At 48.3% G+C, this 16,821-nt stretch overlaps 1 protein-coding gene across 1 annotated transcript in view; it reads right to left on the bottom strand.

Annotated features, from left to right (window-relative positions):
- Positions 1-699: 699 nt before the first annotated feature.
- Positions 700-16,821, bottom strand: part of PSMC4 (proteasome 26S subunit, ATPase 4) — a 36,992-nt gene continuing 20,870 nt past the window's right edge. Inside the window, exons 6-11 of the mRNA XM_029576869.1 lie at positions 11,386-11,479; positions 11,106-11,273; positions 10,718-10,794; positions 5,781-5,949; positions 1,119-1,174; positions 700-980 (exon numbers count right to left, since the gene is read on the bottom strand). Of these exons, the coding sequence (XP_029432729.1) occupies positions 867-980; positions 1,119-1,174; positions 5,781-5,949; positions 10,718-10,794; positions 11,106-11,273; positions 11,386-11,479 (678 nt within the window). The 3' untranslated portion in view covers positions 700-866. The remainder of the gene's footprint in view (positions 981-1,118; positions 1,175-5,780; positions 5,950-10,717; positions 10,795-11,105; positions 11,274-11,385; positions 11,480-16,821) is intronic.

Genomic DNA, 16,821 nt, shown 5'->3' with positions numbered 1-16,821 from the left:
GGGTAGCGATTCCTACGCCTTCTGTTAGAAGCCCCTTTTTCTAAGGCCATGCTCAACCGGGGAAGAGAGCCCAAGGCTTTCATCTCAGAAGCTGTTCCAATCCAGTTCTTTCAAACAGCCTAACTAGGCCTCATTTCAGAGCACAGGACAAACTCTCCTATCATCTGCTGGAGACAGAGAATACTGGCAGGCTGAGAGCAGCATGGGATTCTATGCACGGTGACATCTCTGCTGCCATCTGCTGGTTGGTGGACATACAACCATGTACTTGGACTGGTCTGGCTAGCTGAAGAGAACATTAAAATTAAATGAGCTGCTGTGAGCAGATCCTAAGTGCTGGTTTGGATCAGAGAATCAGGCAGTGGTGATTTTTCCGTCGCACCCATGATCAGGTCCGATAGCACACTGGTTGGGAAACACTGACCTAAGGGAGTTCCAACCAATGGTCAACAGTGCCGCCCACTGCTGGGCACAGGTGGCATATGTACAGTACTCTAAAGGGAGCCATGGCCCATGCCTCTGTCAGAGACCTGTCCCTGCACAGTTCAGCTGGCTAAGAAAGATGAAAACAATAGAGGCAAAATATCCCACATTGATCTCACTACTCACCATCGCAGGGCAGGAAACTGTGATGGTCCTCTAGTTCTAAAAATCCCCCTCCACACACAAAATCCAAAATGAAACCATTTCAGATATTAAGAAGGTTATAAACAAAATAATTTTATTGTAGATTCCAGGTCACAGCACACACCCACAAGGTTGGCCTACAGCTTGGATCTCAGAGGACTGGAGGAGGGACAGGTGGAGGCAGAACTGCTCCAAGAGGGTAGAGGGAAGACAGACAGGTGGGGCGACCTCGTGCAGCTCTACTTGTAAAATTCATGCTCCTGTTCGTCTTTCTTGATAACAGTCTTGTATGCCTTCTCAAAATCCTTGGCCAGGACAATGTAGCGGTTCTCCCGCACAGCCAGCATGCCGCCCTGAGGAGAGAAAGAGGAGACACGCGATGTCAAGACAGCATCTCTGGCTACATGACTCTCTCACACAAACATCTTAGCTCTGTGGCTATACAGCACTGTGTGAATCCCATTACTAGCACAAAAGGGCTCAGTTCTTACCTCCTGGCAGATGGAATTAATGTCAGCACCTGAAATCTTATCCGGACGAGCCACATCTGGAATATGGAATCAAGGAAGATGAAGAATTGAGCTGATAAAACTGATCTCACCTTGCAATCCACTGCCTGCAGTTTGTTTAAGTGTAGTTGAGAACATCATCTCTTATGGTTTATAAGAGACATCTTTTGCTGGACTGGTACAAGGGCCAAAACTGAGCTGCTTCTGATAATATAAAGTGTCTCATAAGAATTTGCTTCTGTTTGTTACTCGTGAAGCAGTGGACGGGTGCAGTCATTGTCCACCTGTTTGATGAGGAGGAAAGAGACAATAGCTGGTGCAGCCTTCTGCATATGAATGGGTCTCTGCCCACTTATAATTCTTTTACAAACAAAATGTTCTGAAGTGGTTAAATGTGAGAAATTTAATTGCCATGAAGTACATCTTACAGTTTAGATACCTTACTTTTGGTAAGTCTTGCCAGCAGAATCTCTCTCCTTCTGGCAAAAGGTAGCACTTTCAGAACATAACATGTCCTGTCAAAGGTGGAATTACTACTTGCCTGATAATTTCCTTTCCTCTAGGGAAGTCAGGCCAGTCCATCACACATGAATCGTGTGTCACAAGCTCGCTGATATCACTCCTCATAAAGCCTTGTACTGACACCAGCCTGCCAGCATTTTCTGCAAAGCTATGGACAACTTTGAAACCAAATATATAACTCAATGCAAACACTAATATCTCCGTGCTCTTTTTTTTTTTTACCAGAAGGCCAAGAAGTCAAATGGGAAAAACAGAGATAACTGTCCCCGAACCTAGAACTGGAAGAATATGCTTGCATTATTTCATTTTCTTTTTTAAAAAAAATTACCAAGATGCAGAAGAACTGCGCTCATTCATACAACTCCTTCACCCCAGTGCCTGTTACAGCAAAAGGGACTTTCAAGAAATCTGAATAGGCAAAAACAGCAGCGTCAGGAAGGAGCATGGACTGGCCTAATCAGGTAAGTAGTAATGTCACTTTCCTCTACATTCAGTCAAACTAGTCCATCGCACAATGGATTCATCACAGCTATTCCCTGTGCTGTCAGGAAGATGCTCGAGGCCCATCTCAAAACAACTGCCACTAGGGAATCTTCCTCCTTAGCTTGAACATCCAAGCGGTAATGTCTCGTAAAAAGTATGCAAAAATGAGCAGATTACTGCCTTACAAATCTCTAGTGGAGACATAGCTGGGCTCTCCGGCTTCAGTAACCGTACTCCAGCCGCCATTCATACTGCAGTGATCCAAAGGGCTGCCGTAACCCTAGACGCTGTCTCACCTTTACCCGCACCACCGAACAGATCTCCAAAACTAATTAGTGACTTTGAGATGCCTTAAGAGATGATGCTGCACATCCAAGGGACATAAAAGCACATACTCTTCTGTGTCCTGTTGCTTATCCAAGGATGGCACCTGGTTCATATGAAACTGTCCTGAAACAAGGCAGCCAATTGAAATCTAAATTAATTGATGTAAAAATCAGGAGTCAGCAAGCCTGGGATAGTGTTATACACCTCTTGCATGAAAGCAGAGGAACCCTGGGTTATTCAATCATCCATCCATAGTGAGATTGTACCAAATTCTTACACAAGTCCTCTTTTTTTTTTAGATTGTAATAATGCAGATAAAAATTGCTCAGCCAGCAGCTTTCATGCAAGAGCTATAGTGACTTGCTGTCACCTGACATTACGTTGAGTAATTTAGGTTAACATTATTAATACTTTTCAACTGGCTGCCTTGTTTCTAGGATGTTTTGGGTTTGACAGCCACTGTGAGTTTTTTTTTTTGTGATCATATGAAAACTGGACACCAGCTTTGGCAGAAAGGAGGATACAATACTGTAAACCGAGGTGATCTGTATCTCATACAGGAACCGCGGTATATAAAAACCAAAAATAAATAAATAAGTTGTACCCTATCCTGCATGATTGTCAGAAAGGTTTCTCTAAAGGAAAGCACCTGCAACTCCAATACCCTATGCACTGAACAAATAGCCAAAAAGAACAGCGTCCTCAAGGTGAGCAAGCACAGAGTTAGCCTTTATATCAGATCCTCAGATCCTGCTAAAAAAGATGACCAACTTCAGATCCCACAACGGAACCAGAATTTGCAACAGCAGCTGAATGTGCCTTACACCTTCTTGCAAGAAATCCAATCTTTTGAGACACTGAAGCGCATCCAGGCATGCACACACACACACACACTGCACACCAAATACATGTAGTTACTACAGCCGGTGAACATCCCTTCTTTACCACACGTGTCATGGTGCAAGGATCTTCGTGTGACATGGGACCCTAGATGAATACGTTCCCAAGAGGTAGAAAACACAAGAGGCGCAACAGATCCTCGTACCACGGTTGAGGCCAATCCAGAGCTACCAGCAACAGCAGGCCCAGATGACCTGAAATTTTCTGAATCGTTCTTCCTATCATTGGCTATGGAGCAAACACACACAAGGTCTTCACTTGCAGCCTTGCTGAACCAGCACATCTATAATCGAAGGATTTCAGGTCCTTTCTGTGACCAAAAAACCTGCTCATCTTCAAATTCTTGCCCATCACTATTAAGTTCATAAATGGCAGAGAACCCATCACTTCACTACAAGTTCAAAGGCTCCTTCAGAGAGACCACCACTCCACCAGCCTTTACACTGTTTGCACCCGCAAGATGGGATGCCATCAGGACCTGGAGATATTTCTCCAATAAGGGAAGAAGCAGCTCCGTTTTCAGGAAGACCTGCTTACTTTGTATTCCCCTTGATGGTTTTTAGTCGCCACCACCATGGCATTTGTTGGCCATCATTCTTACCACTTTACCATGCAACCGAGGAGCGAACAGCAGTAATACCAGACAAATCGCCCAAGCACCCAGACAGTTGATGGACCAGCTCGCCTCTGGGCTGGACCACTGACCTTGTACCATTGAAAGATTGGAACAACCTACTTTGTCAGAGGCAATCGCACCAAGTAATCCTGGCTGAGGATTCCAGTGAGAGAGCAGGCCCTTCTGCAGAGGGTGCATGTGTGCCCGCACCCAGAGAGCCAAATCTAAGGTTGCTGCCATAAACCCAGGTGTCTGTAGGTAAAGCCAAACTGAGGCGGCTGGCACCATTCGCAACCTTCTGACTTGGTCCTCCCAACTTCAGGACACGCTGGTCCAGAAGACACGTTTGCCAGGAACAAGGATCAAAGCGAACACTCAAAATAATTTAGAGGAGTTAGGGTGGGTTTAGGGGTCAGGGAGGGGAAAATGTAGGAAGGCTAGGCCGCCGCACGTATTTTTTTCAAAATCCCCTCCCTTGCACAGGTGAGACACCACTCGCCCGCACATGCGTGCACCCACATTAAAATCAGGCGCGCATGGACGAGCAATTTTATAACACACGCATCGCCATGTGAATGTTATAAAATACAATACCCGTACATGCATGCCAGATTTTAATATAGGCTCGTGCATGTGCAGGCGAGTGGTGTCTCGTTCTCAAGGCAGGGGATTTTGGAAAAAAAAACCGTGCACCTACTGGAAGGAGTCCAGCATCCTGTGACTATCTATACAGACCTAGCACAAGTCCAGAGATTGAATCCCAGACACGCTCACTGGTCCAATTTTTATTATTTTTTTTAAATAGATTTTACTACAAGTTGCAATTCCGAGCTGTTGACAAGAATCTTTGAGCCAATGGTCTCTCTCAGTCAAATACAGATGGGACACAAGAACCTCTTCAGCACATCATCGATCTGGCCAAGATCATGCTTGTTGCCCCTTTCACTGTCCCTCCTAGCAAAACTGTGCTTCCTCGATGTCAGTTCCTAGAATGGGCACATGACTCTCATCTGTCAGGGCATCCTGGCCTCACCTGCACATTGGAATTAGTCATGCATCATTACTGATGGCCTCACATGAAAAATATGTAGCGCTATGTGGGCTCCTGCCCTGCGTGTGCAACGCAGAAGTGACAGAGCGTGACAGCGAGGGTTTTTACAACCACTGCCGGCCCCCACAGTACCTTGGACCCATGTGGCCACCAATTTTATCTGTGACCTCCCTCCTTCAAGTGGTCATACCCACTATATGGCAACATTTTGTTCCTTTCCCAGAATTCTCATCTGCACCTGAACTATCCAAACTCTTTACTCGGCATCTTCATTCACTTCCTTGCCGATTCTCTCAGACTGGGGGGAGGGGGATTTACTGCCAAGTACTGGAGAAGCCTGTGCCAGAAGTTCGGGATAGTCTTTGACTTTACATCTGCTTACCATCCCCAAAGCAACAGCCCCTCCCTTTCATGCATGAAATCCCAGAATGCAGTCTGTTTTCTGTCCTCCTGTAGAGCTTTAATTCTCCTTGATTTTATATTATCAATTCAATCTGTTTTGTCATTTTTATATATTTTATACCTTGGTCTCTGTGTCCCATCACTTTTTCCAGGTCTCCGAGATGCCAGCACCACCCATCCAAACCTGATGAGATTACTCTGTGCCCTGACTGCAGTCAGAAGTCCGTAAGAACACAAGTTGTTGTCTAAGCTGCTGCTCTTCTTTCGTAACCACCCCTCTATGCTACCTGCATTGCCCTTCTCCATCCGTGACCCTGACCTACTGAAGTAATCAGAAGGATACAGTCTTCCAGATCTACTTCCTCAGACAAGTTCATCTTGCTGGTGATGGTGGAGAAGATGAGACGCTTCTGCCGTCGGTCTGGCAAGGGGAACTCAATCTTGCGGTCCAGGCGGCCTGGCCGCAGCAGCGCAGGGTCCAGTGTGTCCGCACGGTTTGTGGCCATAATCACCTGGAAGACACGGGTAAGAACAGAGTAAGTGGCAGAATTTGGGTCATGGAGACACAGGGGAAGGAAAAAGTGTCTTGTCCAAGATACCACAAGACATCCCAGAATAAATAAAAATGAGAAAAAGGAAAATTTTTCAGCTAGTCCAGAGATGTTTCACTGACCTGTAGTTCAAAAAGAGGAGATCATGATATGAAACCCACAGCGCACAAGCAATGGAACATGTTCAAGGCATCTAATCTGGTTTTCAGGACTGGACAAGTTCCTAAACAGTTATTAGCCAGGTAGACTGGAGAAAGGCAGTGCCTATGCTGGGCAGTGAGATAGGATGCATTTTTGTGACTCAGACAAGCCACGGTTGGATACAGAATGCTACGTTCTATGGACACTGGCCTGACCCAGCAAGCCTCTTATGTTCTTAATAGCACGCTCTTTACCATAAACAGCAGGATTAGCCATGACACATGGAGGATATCATCTGACAGCGCTGAATGGGCCCTTCTCTCTAATTTAGCAAAGTTTTACTGAAGAGCATGGATCCTCAGTTGACTGTGGAGCTTAGCTTTAGCTAGGTCGTTGACTCTTGAGGGAGGCAGGCAGACACCGAGCATGGCTAATTCATCCTGCGGTTTAAGGACAACCCTCACTTATGGTCAAACTTACTTTCTCCGTCGACCAGCAGGGCTGAATTAGCCATGACATGTGGGGAGCCCCAGCTGACAGTTGTGTTACAGAGCACTTCCTAAATAAGCAACCCAGACCCCCCTGTGGAAAATGGGTGAACAGACGGCACAAAACTGCTTCCCAAAGCTATCGTCACTTCTCGAGAGATTGTCCAGACAGTAGTGGGATGCAAAGGTGATGACCAAGTTGCAGCTCTGCAAATGTCTAGGATTGAGAGGTCTCTTAGGTGGGCAACTAAAGTAGCCATGGCTGATTTGATAAGCCTTGACAGCGTCTGTGATCTGAAGACCAGCCCATGCATAGCAATGTGTGGTATAGTCCTCTAGACAGGTGGACAATTATGGTTGGCAACAGTCATGAGTGAAGTAGAAAGGGTAAATGCAAATCAGTTACTTACTCTTTCAGAAAATACAAAGACTAGAGGACATTCCCTGAAGTGGGACAGGGGAGGGGGGATAGTGGAGAAGACTAACTGCTGATGTGTTACTTACGGTATATTTATTTATTTTTAATTTTTATATACCGACATTCTTACATCAAATGCAAATCATACCGGTTTACATAAAACAGAAAAAGCAGGAAATATATTTCCATAGTCAAATACAATGAACATTTATAAAAAAATTGTTAACAAGCCATAAAGTAAGAACTTGGAAAAAAAGTTAATTAACAGAAAAAATAAATGAAAGAATTTTAAATGAAGCACAAAGGGTTGCACGAAGGGGTGCACAAAGGGGAGAACCCCTTTGTTGCGCCTCTTTGGCGCGCGACGTACGGCGCGTGGCGCCTGGTGGTGAGGCGCTTTTCAACTGCTGACGGAGCTCTCAGTGACATCGGGGGGGGGGGGGGGGGGGGGCGTGGTCACACATCTCACCATTTCCCCTCACCTCCTGATGTTAGTTTCCTTTTTTTTTTTTTTTAATATATTCATTGTACATGCCTGGTGAGCTCAAAGTCATGAATATATTCCTGATATGAAAAACTAAGATTTAAACAAAAAGCTTGGAGAAAACATTTTTTTCCCACGCACAATTAAAATATGGAATTCACTGTCAGAGGATTTGGTAAAGGCAGTTAATGTAGCTGGGTTTGAACAAGTTCCTGGAGTTCATGAACAGTTATGAAGAACATAAAACGTGCCATATTGGGTCAGACTGAGGGTCCATCAAGCCCAACATCCTGTCTCCAACAGTGGCCAATCCAGGCCATAGAAAAAGATTCAGCCCAGTGAAGGGAGAAATTTATGGAGGGAGAGGGAGAGAGAGCTGCTGAACAGGGGGAGTGACTGGCAACATCAATATCCACCCCTGCAGCCAAGGACCACCGGGAATAGGGAGCCTAGACTATATAAAACAAGGGGCAAAGTCCCCCTAGGCCCCTGCAAGAGCAAGGAGACAGGAACTGTCTCCTGTGGAAGCGATCCACAAAGTTCACACAAGTTCTGTTTTTTTTTTTGTTGTTTTTGTTTTTTTTTAAATCAATAAAGAATAAATACTTGCTTGATCCAGACAGCGTTAGAAGAAAAAGTAGAAAGAATCCCCAAAGGGACAGAGAATAAGGTAAACAGGGAACCACAGGGTGAGCTGTTCCACCTGATGGAGACAGACAAATACTGAAGGGCTACAGGGTGGGCTCTGTCCTCATATAGGACACCCTTTCAGTCTTGGTCTGTCTCCACCTGCTGGAAAGGAGGCTCAACCCACAGTCTGGACTGATCCGGGTACATACAGGGAATAAGAAATAAGAGTAGCAGGTGGCACACCAGACTATAAGGTGGTGCCTGTAAAAATGTCTCTGTCTCCATCTGCTGGAAGGTAGGCAAAACCCAGGAGTCTGGACTGATCTGGGTGCGTACAGGGAAAGCACAAACTTTGCCAAAAAGGGTGAAAGACTATCAGAATCTTCTCCCATAGGATTGGTATTCTCTCCCGACTGCCCCCCCTGGGTTTAAATTGGGAGGAGTAAGCGCCGGAGGGAGATCCCCTTCCCCTGCCGTCGCCCGAGACTTCATGACAAAAGTCTCCAAAATGGCCACCGTTCCTGCGCTCAGCGGAAATGGATCGCTGGCCTCACACCGCGCTTCCTTCGGCCCTCCGGACCGGTGCTGATGTGAAGAAACTGTCGCTGCCCCGCCAGAGGTGCCTTCACCTGCTGAGAGACACTGGGAGCAGCGAGAGAAATGTGACAACTGCGAGAACTCATGGAGCATTGGAGCTCCTTCGGCCTGTCTGAGGTTCCGGCGAACCACGCAGAAGAGAGCCGACGGGGAAGGAGAAAAAAAGGACCTCTGGGAGCCGCCAAAGGAAAAAGGAATGGAGAACAGACCCTGGAGCTGCCTCCTTGCACTGCCGGCGCCAGGGAAAAGGCAGAAGCAAGGCTAGAGAATGTGGTCCAAAACCTGAAAGTGAAAACAAAAGGCCCTTTGTATTAATAAAAAAAAAAAAAAAAATAGAAAAACTTTACACTGGCAAACACACAAATAGAAAAAGGAAGACAGCCTTGTCTGGAGCCTTGGCAAAGGTTCTTTCTTCCCCCAAACTCCAGAAGGTGAGGGAACTGGACCACCAGCTTTCAACCTCCGGCGTGGGAAACTGGAGCAAATTTGGGTCACCAACCCCTGCTCGCCCAGCCCTGCTACTAGGAGGGATGGTTCCACCAGGACCTGCCATCCCCCTAGGAGGGAAATACTTTTCTCTCTTTGCATCTCCTCCATCTGCTGGAGACAGAGAAATACTGTGGGGCTGCAGGTGGTACACCAGGTTATATGCTGTCTCCATCTGCTGGAGACAAGAGAAATACTGTGGGGCTGCAGGTGGTACAGTAGGTTATATGCTGTCTCCAGCTGCTGGAGACAAGAGAAATACTGTGGGGCTGCAGGTGGTACACAAGGTTATATGCTGTCTCCATCTGCTGGAGTCAGAGAAATACTGTGGGGCTGCAGGTGGTACACCAGGTTATATGCTGTCTCCATCTGCTGGAGACAGAGAAATGCTGTGGGGCTGCAGGTGGTACACCAGGTTATATGCTGTCTCCAGCTGCTGGAGACAAGAGAAATACTATGGGGCTGCAGGTGGTACACCAGGTTATATGCTGTCTCCAGCTGCTGGAGACAAGAGAAATACTGTGGGGCTGCAGGTGGTACACCAGGTTATATGCTGTCTCCATCTGCTGGAGACAGAGAAATACTGTGGGGCTGCAGGTGGTACAGTAGGTTATATGCTGTCTCCAGCTGCTGGAGACAGAAATACTGTGGGGCTGCAGGTGGTACAGTAGGTTATATGCTGTCTCCATCTGCTGGAGACAGAGAAATACTGTGGGGCTGCAGGTGGTACACCAGGTTATATGCTGTCTCCATCTGCTGGAGACAGAGAAATACTGTGGGGCTGCAGGTGGTACAGTAGGTTATATGCTGTCTCCAGCTGCTGGAGACAGAAATACTGTGGGGCTGCAGGTGGTACAGTAGGTTATATGCTGTCTCCATCTGCTGGAGACAGAGAAATACTGTGGGGCTGCAGGTGGTACACCAGGTTATATGCTGTCTCCATCTGCTGGAGACAGAGAAATACTGTGGGGCTGCAGGTGGTACACCAGGTTATATGCTGTCTCCATCTGCTGGAGACAGAGAAATACTGTGGGGCTGCAGGTGGTACACCAGGTTATATGCTGTCTCCATCTGCTGGAGACAGAGAAATACTGTGGGGCTGCAGGTGGTACACCAGGTTATATGCTGTCTCCATCTGCTGGAGACAGAGAAATACTGTGGGGCTGCAGGTGGTACACCAGGTTATATGCTGTCTCCATCTGCTGGAGACAGAGAAATACTGTGGGGCTGCAGGTGGTACACCAGGTTATATGCTGTCTCCATCTGCTGGGAGGCAAAACCCAAGTCTGGACTGATCGGGGTGCATATAGGGAAAAGCAGAAACAAACATACAAATGGCGTCTTCTGCATCCTCCTCTGCAGCTTCAGACTTACAGTCACAGCACGGAAAACTCATGGCCAGGGGGGGCTGCTAACAACGGTGACTGGTACCCTTTTTCTGCTCCCACCCCGTATCTCCTTTTACATCATTCCCACACACATTACCTTCACATTAACGTTCTGATCAAATCCATCCATCTGGTTGAGTAACTCCAGCAGGATCCTCTGCACTTCCCGGTCAGCTGCCAAGAGAGAGATGGCACAGTCAGCTGAAGGGCAGAGGGAGGTAGCAGCGGAAGATCCAGAGAGGGCACCTGCAGCTGTGCCTACACTTCCCCAATTGGTGCTCATCTTTGATCTCTACCACTCTTCTGCCTGCTGCTAGTCCCTCCCCCATCTACACCCTACTTTGCCTCCCTACCTATATATAAATCCTCCCACTGTTCACCTCTCATCTGCAGTCCCACCTTTCCCCATTATCTTTTCCCAAAGACCTGACCTCTCATCTCCCCCACCTTCTAATACCTCTCACCAGCCTCCTACTCCCTCTCACCTCCTGTCTGTGCATCAAAGCGCTTGGTTGCGATAGCATCAATCTCGTCAATGAAGATAATAGCTGGGGCGTTCTCCTTGGCTAACCGGAAGACGTCACGCACCATACGAGGCCCTTCACCGAGGTACTTCTGTACAAATTCCGAACCCACAACCCGAATGAAGGCCGCTGGAGGACAGAAGTGTGGAACTTTATAATATATCTTAGGAATCTCCCTACCCAAGGAAGATGCCCCTTTCCGGGCGACACCCCATGACAGCTGGGGGTCATTTGCACTGACCTGTCGTGTGATGAGCCACGGCTTTAGCCAACATTGTTTTCCCACAGCCCGGCGGGCCGTACATCAGCACCCCCCGAGGAGGATCAATACCGATCTGTAGAGGGAGAGCAAACTGAGCTGAGAGACAGAAACATGACCACTACAGTTACATCTCGCCATACCATCCACAGCCTATAAAATCCACGCAAAAAGAAAGTGCAGGTTATTGCCATTTGTTTAAATTGAAAACTGTAAAGCAAGCAGCCTGAGAAAGGAAAATTGGTTCTTACCTGCTAATTCTCATTCCTGTAGTACCACGGATCAGTCCAGACTCCTGGGTTTTGCATCCCTACCAGCAGATGGAGGCAGGAAACCAAAGATTTTGAGGCACAGCTACACAACCCAGAGTGCCACCTGCAGTCCCTCAGTATTGACCTGTACCAAGCCAGATTACAGACCAACCACCCCAACTATTCTGAAAATTAACGGGAAAACACTGAATTCGAACAAAAGGCCAACTCCTGAACATAGCATAACCACCAGAAGTCTAAGAGAGAACCAAACAACCAGGCAATCTTCCGAAGGCCCTAACTACGTACACCTGACAGTTCTTCCCAGAAATGTGACCTAGCACGGATTTGCTGCCATGGTCTTCAGCAAAACGTACACCGGGATGTGGGTCTGGACTGATCTGGGGTACTTCAGGAACGAAAATTAGCAGGTAAGAACCAATTTTCCTTTCCTTTTCATACCCTAGATCAGTCCAGACAAGTGGGATGTACCAAAGCACCCCTATACTGGGCGGGTCCGTGAAAGACCCCCGCATAACACACTCTCGCCAAAGGACGCTTCACCTGGAGCATCCAACCGGTAATGGCGCCGCTCTACAAATCTCCTGTGGCAAAACCAACTGACACTTGGCCCAAGAAGCCACCTGCACTTTAGAAGAGTGCACACGCAATCCATTCGGAACCTGCTTTTTTTGCACATGTAGGCTGAGACAATAGCTTCCTTCAGCCAACGTGCTATCGTGCTCTTGGAGGCTTTGCAACCTTTTTTGCCTCTCCAAATATCATGAACAAGTAATCTGACCATCGAAAACTGTTGGTGACTTTTAGATAACGCAACAGAACCCGAACATTCAAAAGATGGAGCTCCCTGGACTTTGCCAATTCATCCGACTGATTCAGGAAAGCAGACAGCTCGACTGACTAATTCAGATGGAAGGCAGAAACCACCTTAGGCAAGAATGAGGGAACCGTATGCAACGGAACCCCGTCATTTGAGATTCTCAGAAAGGGCTCCCTACAAGATAAAACCTGCAACTCCAAAATTCTTCCAGTTGAACAAATTGCCACCAGAAAAACTACCTTCAGAGTGATATCCTTCAATGAGGCTTTTTTCAACAGCTCAAATGGAGGACCACAAAGCACTCGCAATACTAAATTCAAATTCCATGCTGGGCTCAACCCATGCACAGGTGGTTGCAGATGCTTAACCCCCTTGAGAAACCTCACCACAGGTGCAAGGCCAGTGTTCTCCCTTGCAACCTGCCTCGGGAGACAACCCAAGGCTGCCACCTGAACCCACAGCGAATTGTAAGCCAGACCCTTCAAAAGACCGTGCTGCAGGAAGGCCAACACCTGAGGAATAGCTACCCGCAACGGATCAACTCCTTCTATGCACTAGTTGTCGAACATTTGCCCTACCCAAACATATGCCATAGACGTGGCCTAAAACAAAGTGGAAATCACTGGTTTAGAGTAACCTTTCAACTGCAAACACTGCCTCTCAAAAGCCAGGCTGTGAGACAGAAGTGATCCGCTCGATCCAAGAAAATAAGGCAAGGTCCTAAGAGCCCTTTAGATGAGCCACCCTCAGACGTCCGCCCACTGTGAGCTCAACCAGATCCGCAAATCATGGACGACGCGGCCACTCTGGCACGACCAGCACCACTAAGCCCGGATGCTTTGACACATCGTAACACCTGGCTTATGAGAGGCCATGGCAAGAACACATACAGAAGAATCCCTGTGGGCCATGGAAGAAGCAGAGCATCTATGCCCTTGGCTCTGACTTCCCACCTGCGACTGAAGAAACCTGACACCTTGGCATTGGCTCCTCGACGCCATCAGATCCAGACCTGGACTGCCCCACCAAGACCGGATAAGATCGAAAGCTTCCACCAACAGCTCCCATTCTCCAGGGTCCAACTGCTGTCAGCTGAGGTAGTCCACCTGCACATTGTCCACTCCCAACACATGAGAAGCAGCTATTCTCTTCAAATGCAGTTCCACCCAAACAGCTCCTGAGCTACTTGGGCCACTGCATGAGTTTTCGTTCCCCTCTGCAGATTGATATATGCCACTGTAGTGGCATTGTCCAAAAATATTCAGACCATCTGACCTTGAATCAATGGAAGGAACTCCACCAAAGCCCTGCAGACTGCTCTCATCTCCAACCAGTTGATCGATCAAGTTGCTTCCGTTGGTGACCACCCTCCAACCTTTTAAGACTGGCATCTGTGGTCACCACCACCCAGCTCGGGATCTCCATTATCCATCTCCTTTTCCAAATTTGGCTAACTGCCACAAGAGACTGGACCTGGAAGTTCACAGCAATGGCAACTGTCGATGAAACTCCTCAGACAATAGATTCCACCGCAAGAGCAATGTCCTCTGACGCGGACGCATGTGAGAAAAGGCCCAAGGCACCAAATCCAAGATAGATTCCATTGACCCCCAGCACCTAAAGATGATCCCAAGCCTTGGGAACGGCCATCCTCAGAAAACTTTGCACCTGAGTTTGCAACTTCAGAATCTTCTCAGAAGTGAGAAAACCTTTCCCAACACGAGTTATCCAATCTTACCCCCACTACTCCAGAGTTTGGGTGGGACACAAGTGGCTCTTTGCCCAATTGATCATCCAGCCCAAGGTCTGCAACCGATCCAACACCCTCCCCACCGACTGTCGACATTTTTTCCGATTTTCCTTGACTCAACCAATCATTCAGGTAAGGATGAATTAAGATCCGGTCCCTGTGAAGGGCCGCTGCTACCACTACTAACACCTTCTTGAACATGCACAGCACTGTTGCCAGACCAAATTGGAGGGCCCGAAACTGAAAATGCTGTCCCAGGACCACAAACCGCAGGAAACGCTAATGCTCCGCTTGGATGGGAATGTGGAGATAGGCCTCTCAAGTCCAACGATGCTAGAAATTCTTGCTGAACTGCAGCTAAAACTGTCTAATGTTTCCATGCAGAAACGGGGCACCTGCAGTAACACATTTACCTTCTGCAAACAGAGAATGGGGTGAAAGGACCCATTCTTTGGTATGATGAAATAAACAGTCCATGACCTTGTTCCGCCACTAGCATTATGGTGCCCAGACCCTGCAGGTGCTCCAATATCCCGGTGCCAGCGCCTGCAGGGCAAACTGCAGAGAGAGATTACAATCGCCTCCCTGAGGGCCCGAGAAAATTCTAAAGTGTAGCTGTCTTTTATTACCTCTAGGACCCACTGATTAGAGATAATCCTGGTCCACTCCTCGTAGAAAAGCGATAGACGGCCCCCCTGAGAGAGTGGATGCCCACCGGCCTCAGTAAGAGGTTTTACCAGTCACAGTCCCTTAGCCGGAGCTCTCTCTGGGATTCCTATGGGCTCCTCGAAAGGACTGCTGCCGCCCAGCCCCCTGCCTCTGCTCCCCAACCGGCGCAGAGCTCTTCGGGGGAACGAAAATGGCGACCCTTCCGGAAACGAGACAAAAAGGTTTTCTGAGCCGCCTTCCTGTTCTCCAGAAACCTTTGGCCCTTTGATTCTCCCAGCACTTTGGGGAGAACTTGGAGCAGTTGATCAAACATCAATTTTCCCTTAAAGGTAAGAATACAGAGTTGCGACTTGGACCACGTCAGCTGACTAATTTCGGAGACATAACAAGCATCCATTTTCGAGAAACATAGGAGTTCTGTGGCCGCCAGGTCGAGGGTACAAGGCCTCCAAGGCTCCACCTCCTTAAAAACTGGCTTCCGGGTCCCACTCCAGGTCAATCAACTCCTGGATGGCTTCCAGCATTGGGAAATAGCAAGAGGGATGGGATTCCTCCTTGGTTCCAACACAGGGTCTGTGCCGGAAACTTCCAGAGTATTCAGGGTCTGGAAGACCAGGGCTAGCAATTCATCTCTGTAGAAAATCCATAGCATGGACCGTATGGCTCCAGGCCTTGAGGGATTTCCCCCATCCTCCAATGAGTCTGAGTCCCCATCGTCGTCCGTGGTGTCAGGGTCCCTATCAGGGGATACCCTTGGTGAGGCGAGGCATGTCCCGAAGCATGCCGATAGGGTTGGGAGAACGAGGCCTTCTCCCAGCTGGGGCTCAGACCGGGCAGGGAGGAGCAGCCGACTGCGTCTGAACAAAGACTTGAAGGCCCTGAAAGAATTCCACCCAACAAAAGGTTGCTGGGTCCATACCTAGTCCAGGATGAACTGAGGCAGGGGTCGCTGAACTGCCCTCTCCCGGAGAGGACACAGCCCCGGGATTGCTCAGATCTGGAGTGCTACCAGATAAGGTCGTGGCTAACCCATCCTCTGACTGGGATGGGAAGGGCTGGGCTTGGAAAAGTTCTGAGTCCCCAGCCCGCCCTGGGCTTCCTCACAGAGCTGACACAGGAAGGACTCTAGGTCAGATTGTGCAGCCTAATTTGGCAGACAGCACAAAGGGAGTGTCGTTTGTATTTCTTTGTTGCCGGAGCCATAGTTAACTGTAGCTTGTGCTTCAGCCAGTTACCGCCTGAGCTCAAGAGCGCACAAATCTGCTCAGATGCGCATAAGTGTCTGGTTATGTGCGAATGTATGCATGTACTTATGAACGCGGTTATGCGCACAACAGGGCTGGCCTGCTCTACACTTACCAACGGTCAATGGGGGAAAATGGCGCCGCACCAAACCACGCGCAAAGTGGCGCCACCACGGCATGCGACGTGGAGTGCCCGCCGAGTCTGATGCGGGGCCTAGTCTATCGGGGGGCTGCTCAACCTGCTCGGAAACCCCCTTCCCTTGCCCTAACGGGATCGGGAATATCGTTGGTAAGGCGTGCTGAGAAAGGAGACCGGAGGAAAGACTTACTGAAGCCCTTCCATTTCTCTGAATAGGAGGAGTAGTTCTTTACTTACCTGGGCTCAGCACTTACTGGGAGTACAGAGACGGTCTCCAGCTGCAGGGAAGAGGGCTTTGGCTGTCACTGTCATGCTTGGCTTCCTGCATCTGCTGCCTTTCAGCTGCTTCAGCAGCAAAGTTCATGCTGGGAACCGGCTACTGGACCAAGGCATACCTCTGAGGGATCTCGGAAATTGCCTCAGCAATTCTCAACTGGGGGAGGGAATTTTCTCCAATTTAAAGGTAAAATTTAATAAAATTTCCTCTTCTATGTTCTTAACCGCTAGTGACGTAAGTAGACGTA

This window comes from Rhinatrema bivittatum, chromosome 14, assembly GCF_901001135.1.
Source record: "Rhinatrema bivittatum chromosome 14, aRhiBiv1.1, whole genome shotgun sequence".
Taxonomy (NCBI): domain Eukaryota; kingdom Metazoa; phylum Chordata; class Amphibia; order Gymnophiona; family Rhinatrematidae; genus Rhinatrema; species Rhinatrema bivittatum.
Note: the sequence above shows the minus strand (reverse complement) of the source record. Positions and strands in the feature narration are given on the sequence as shown.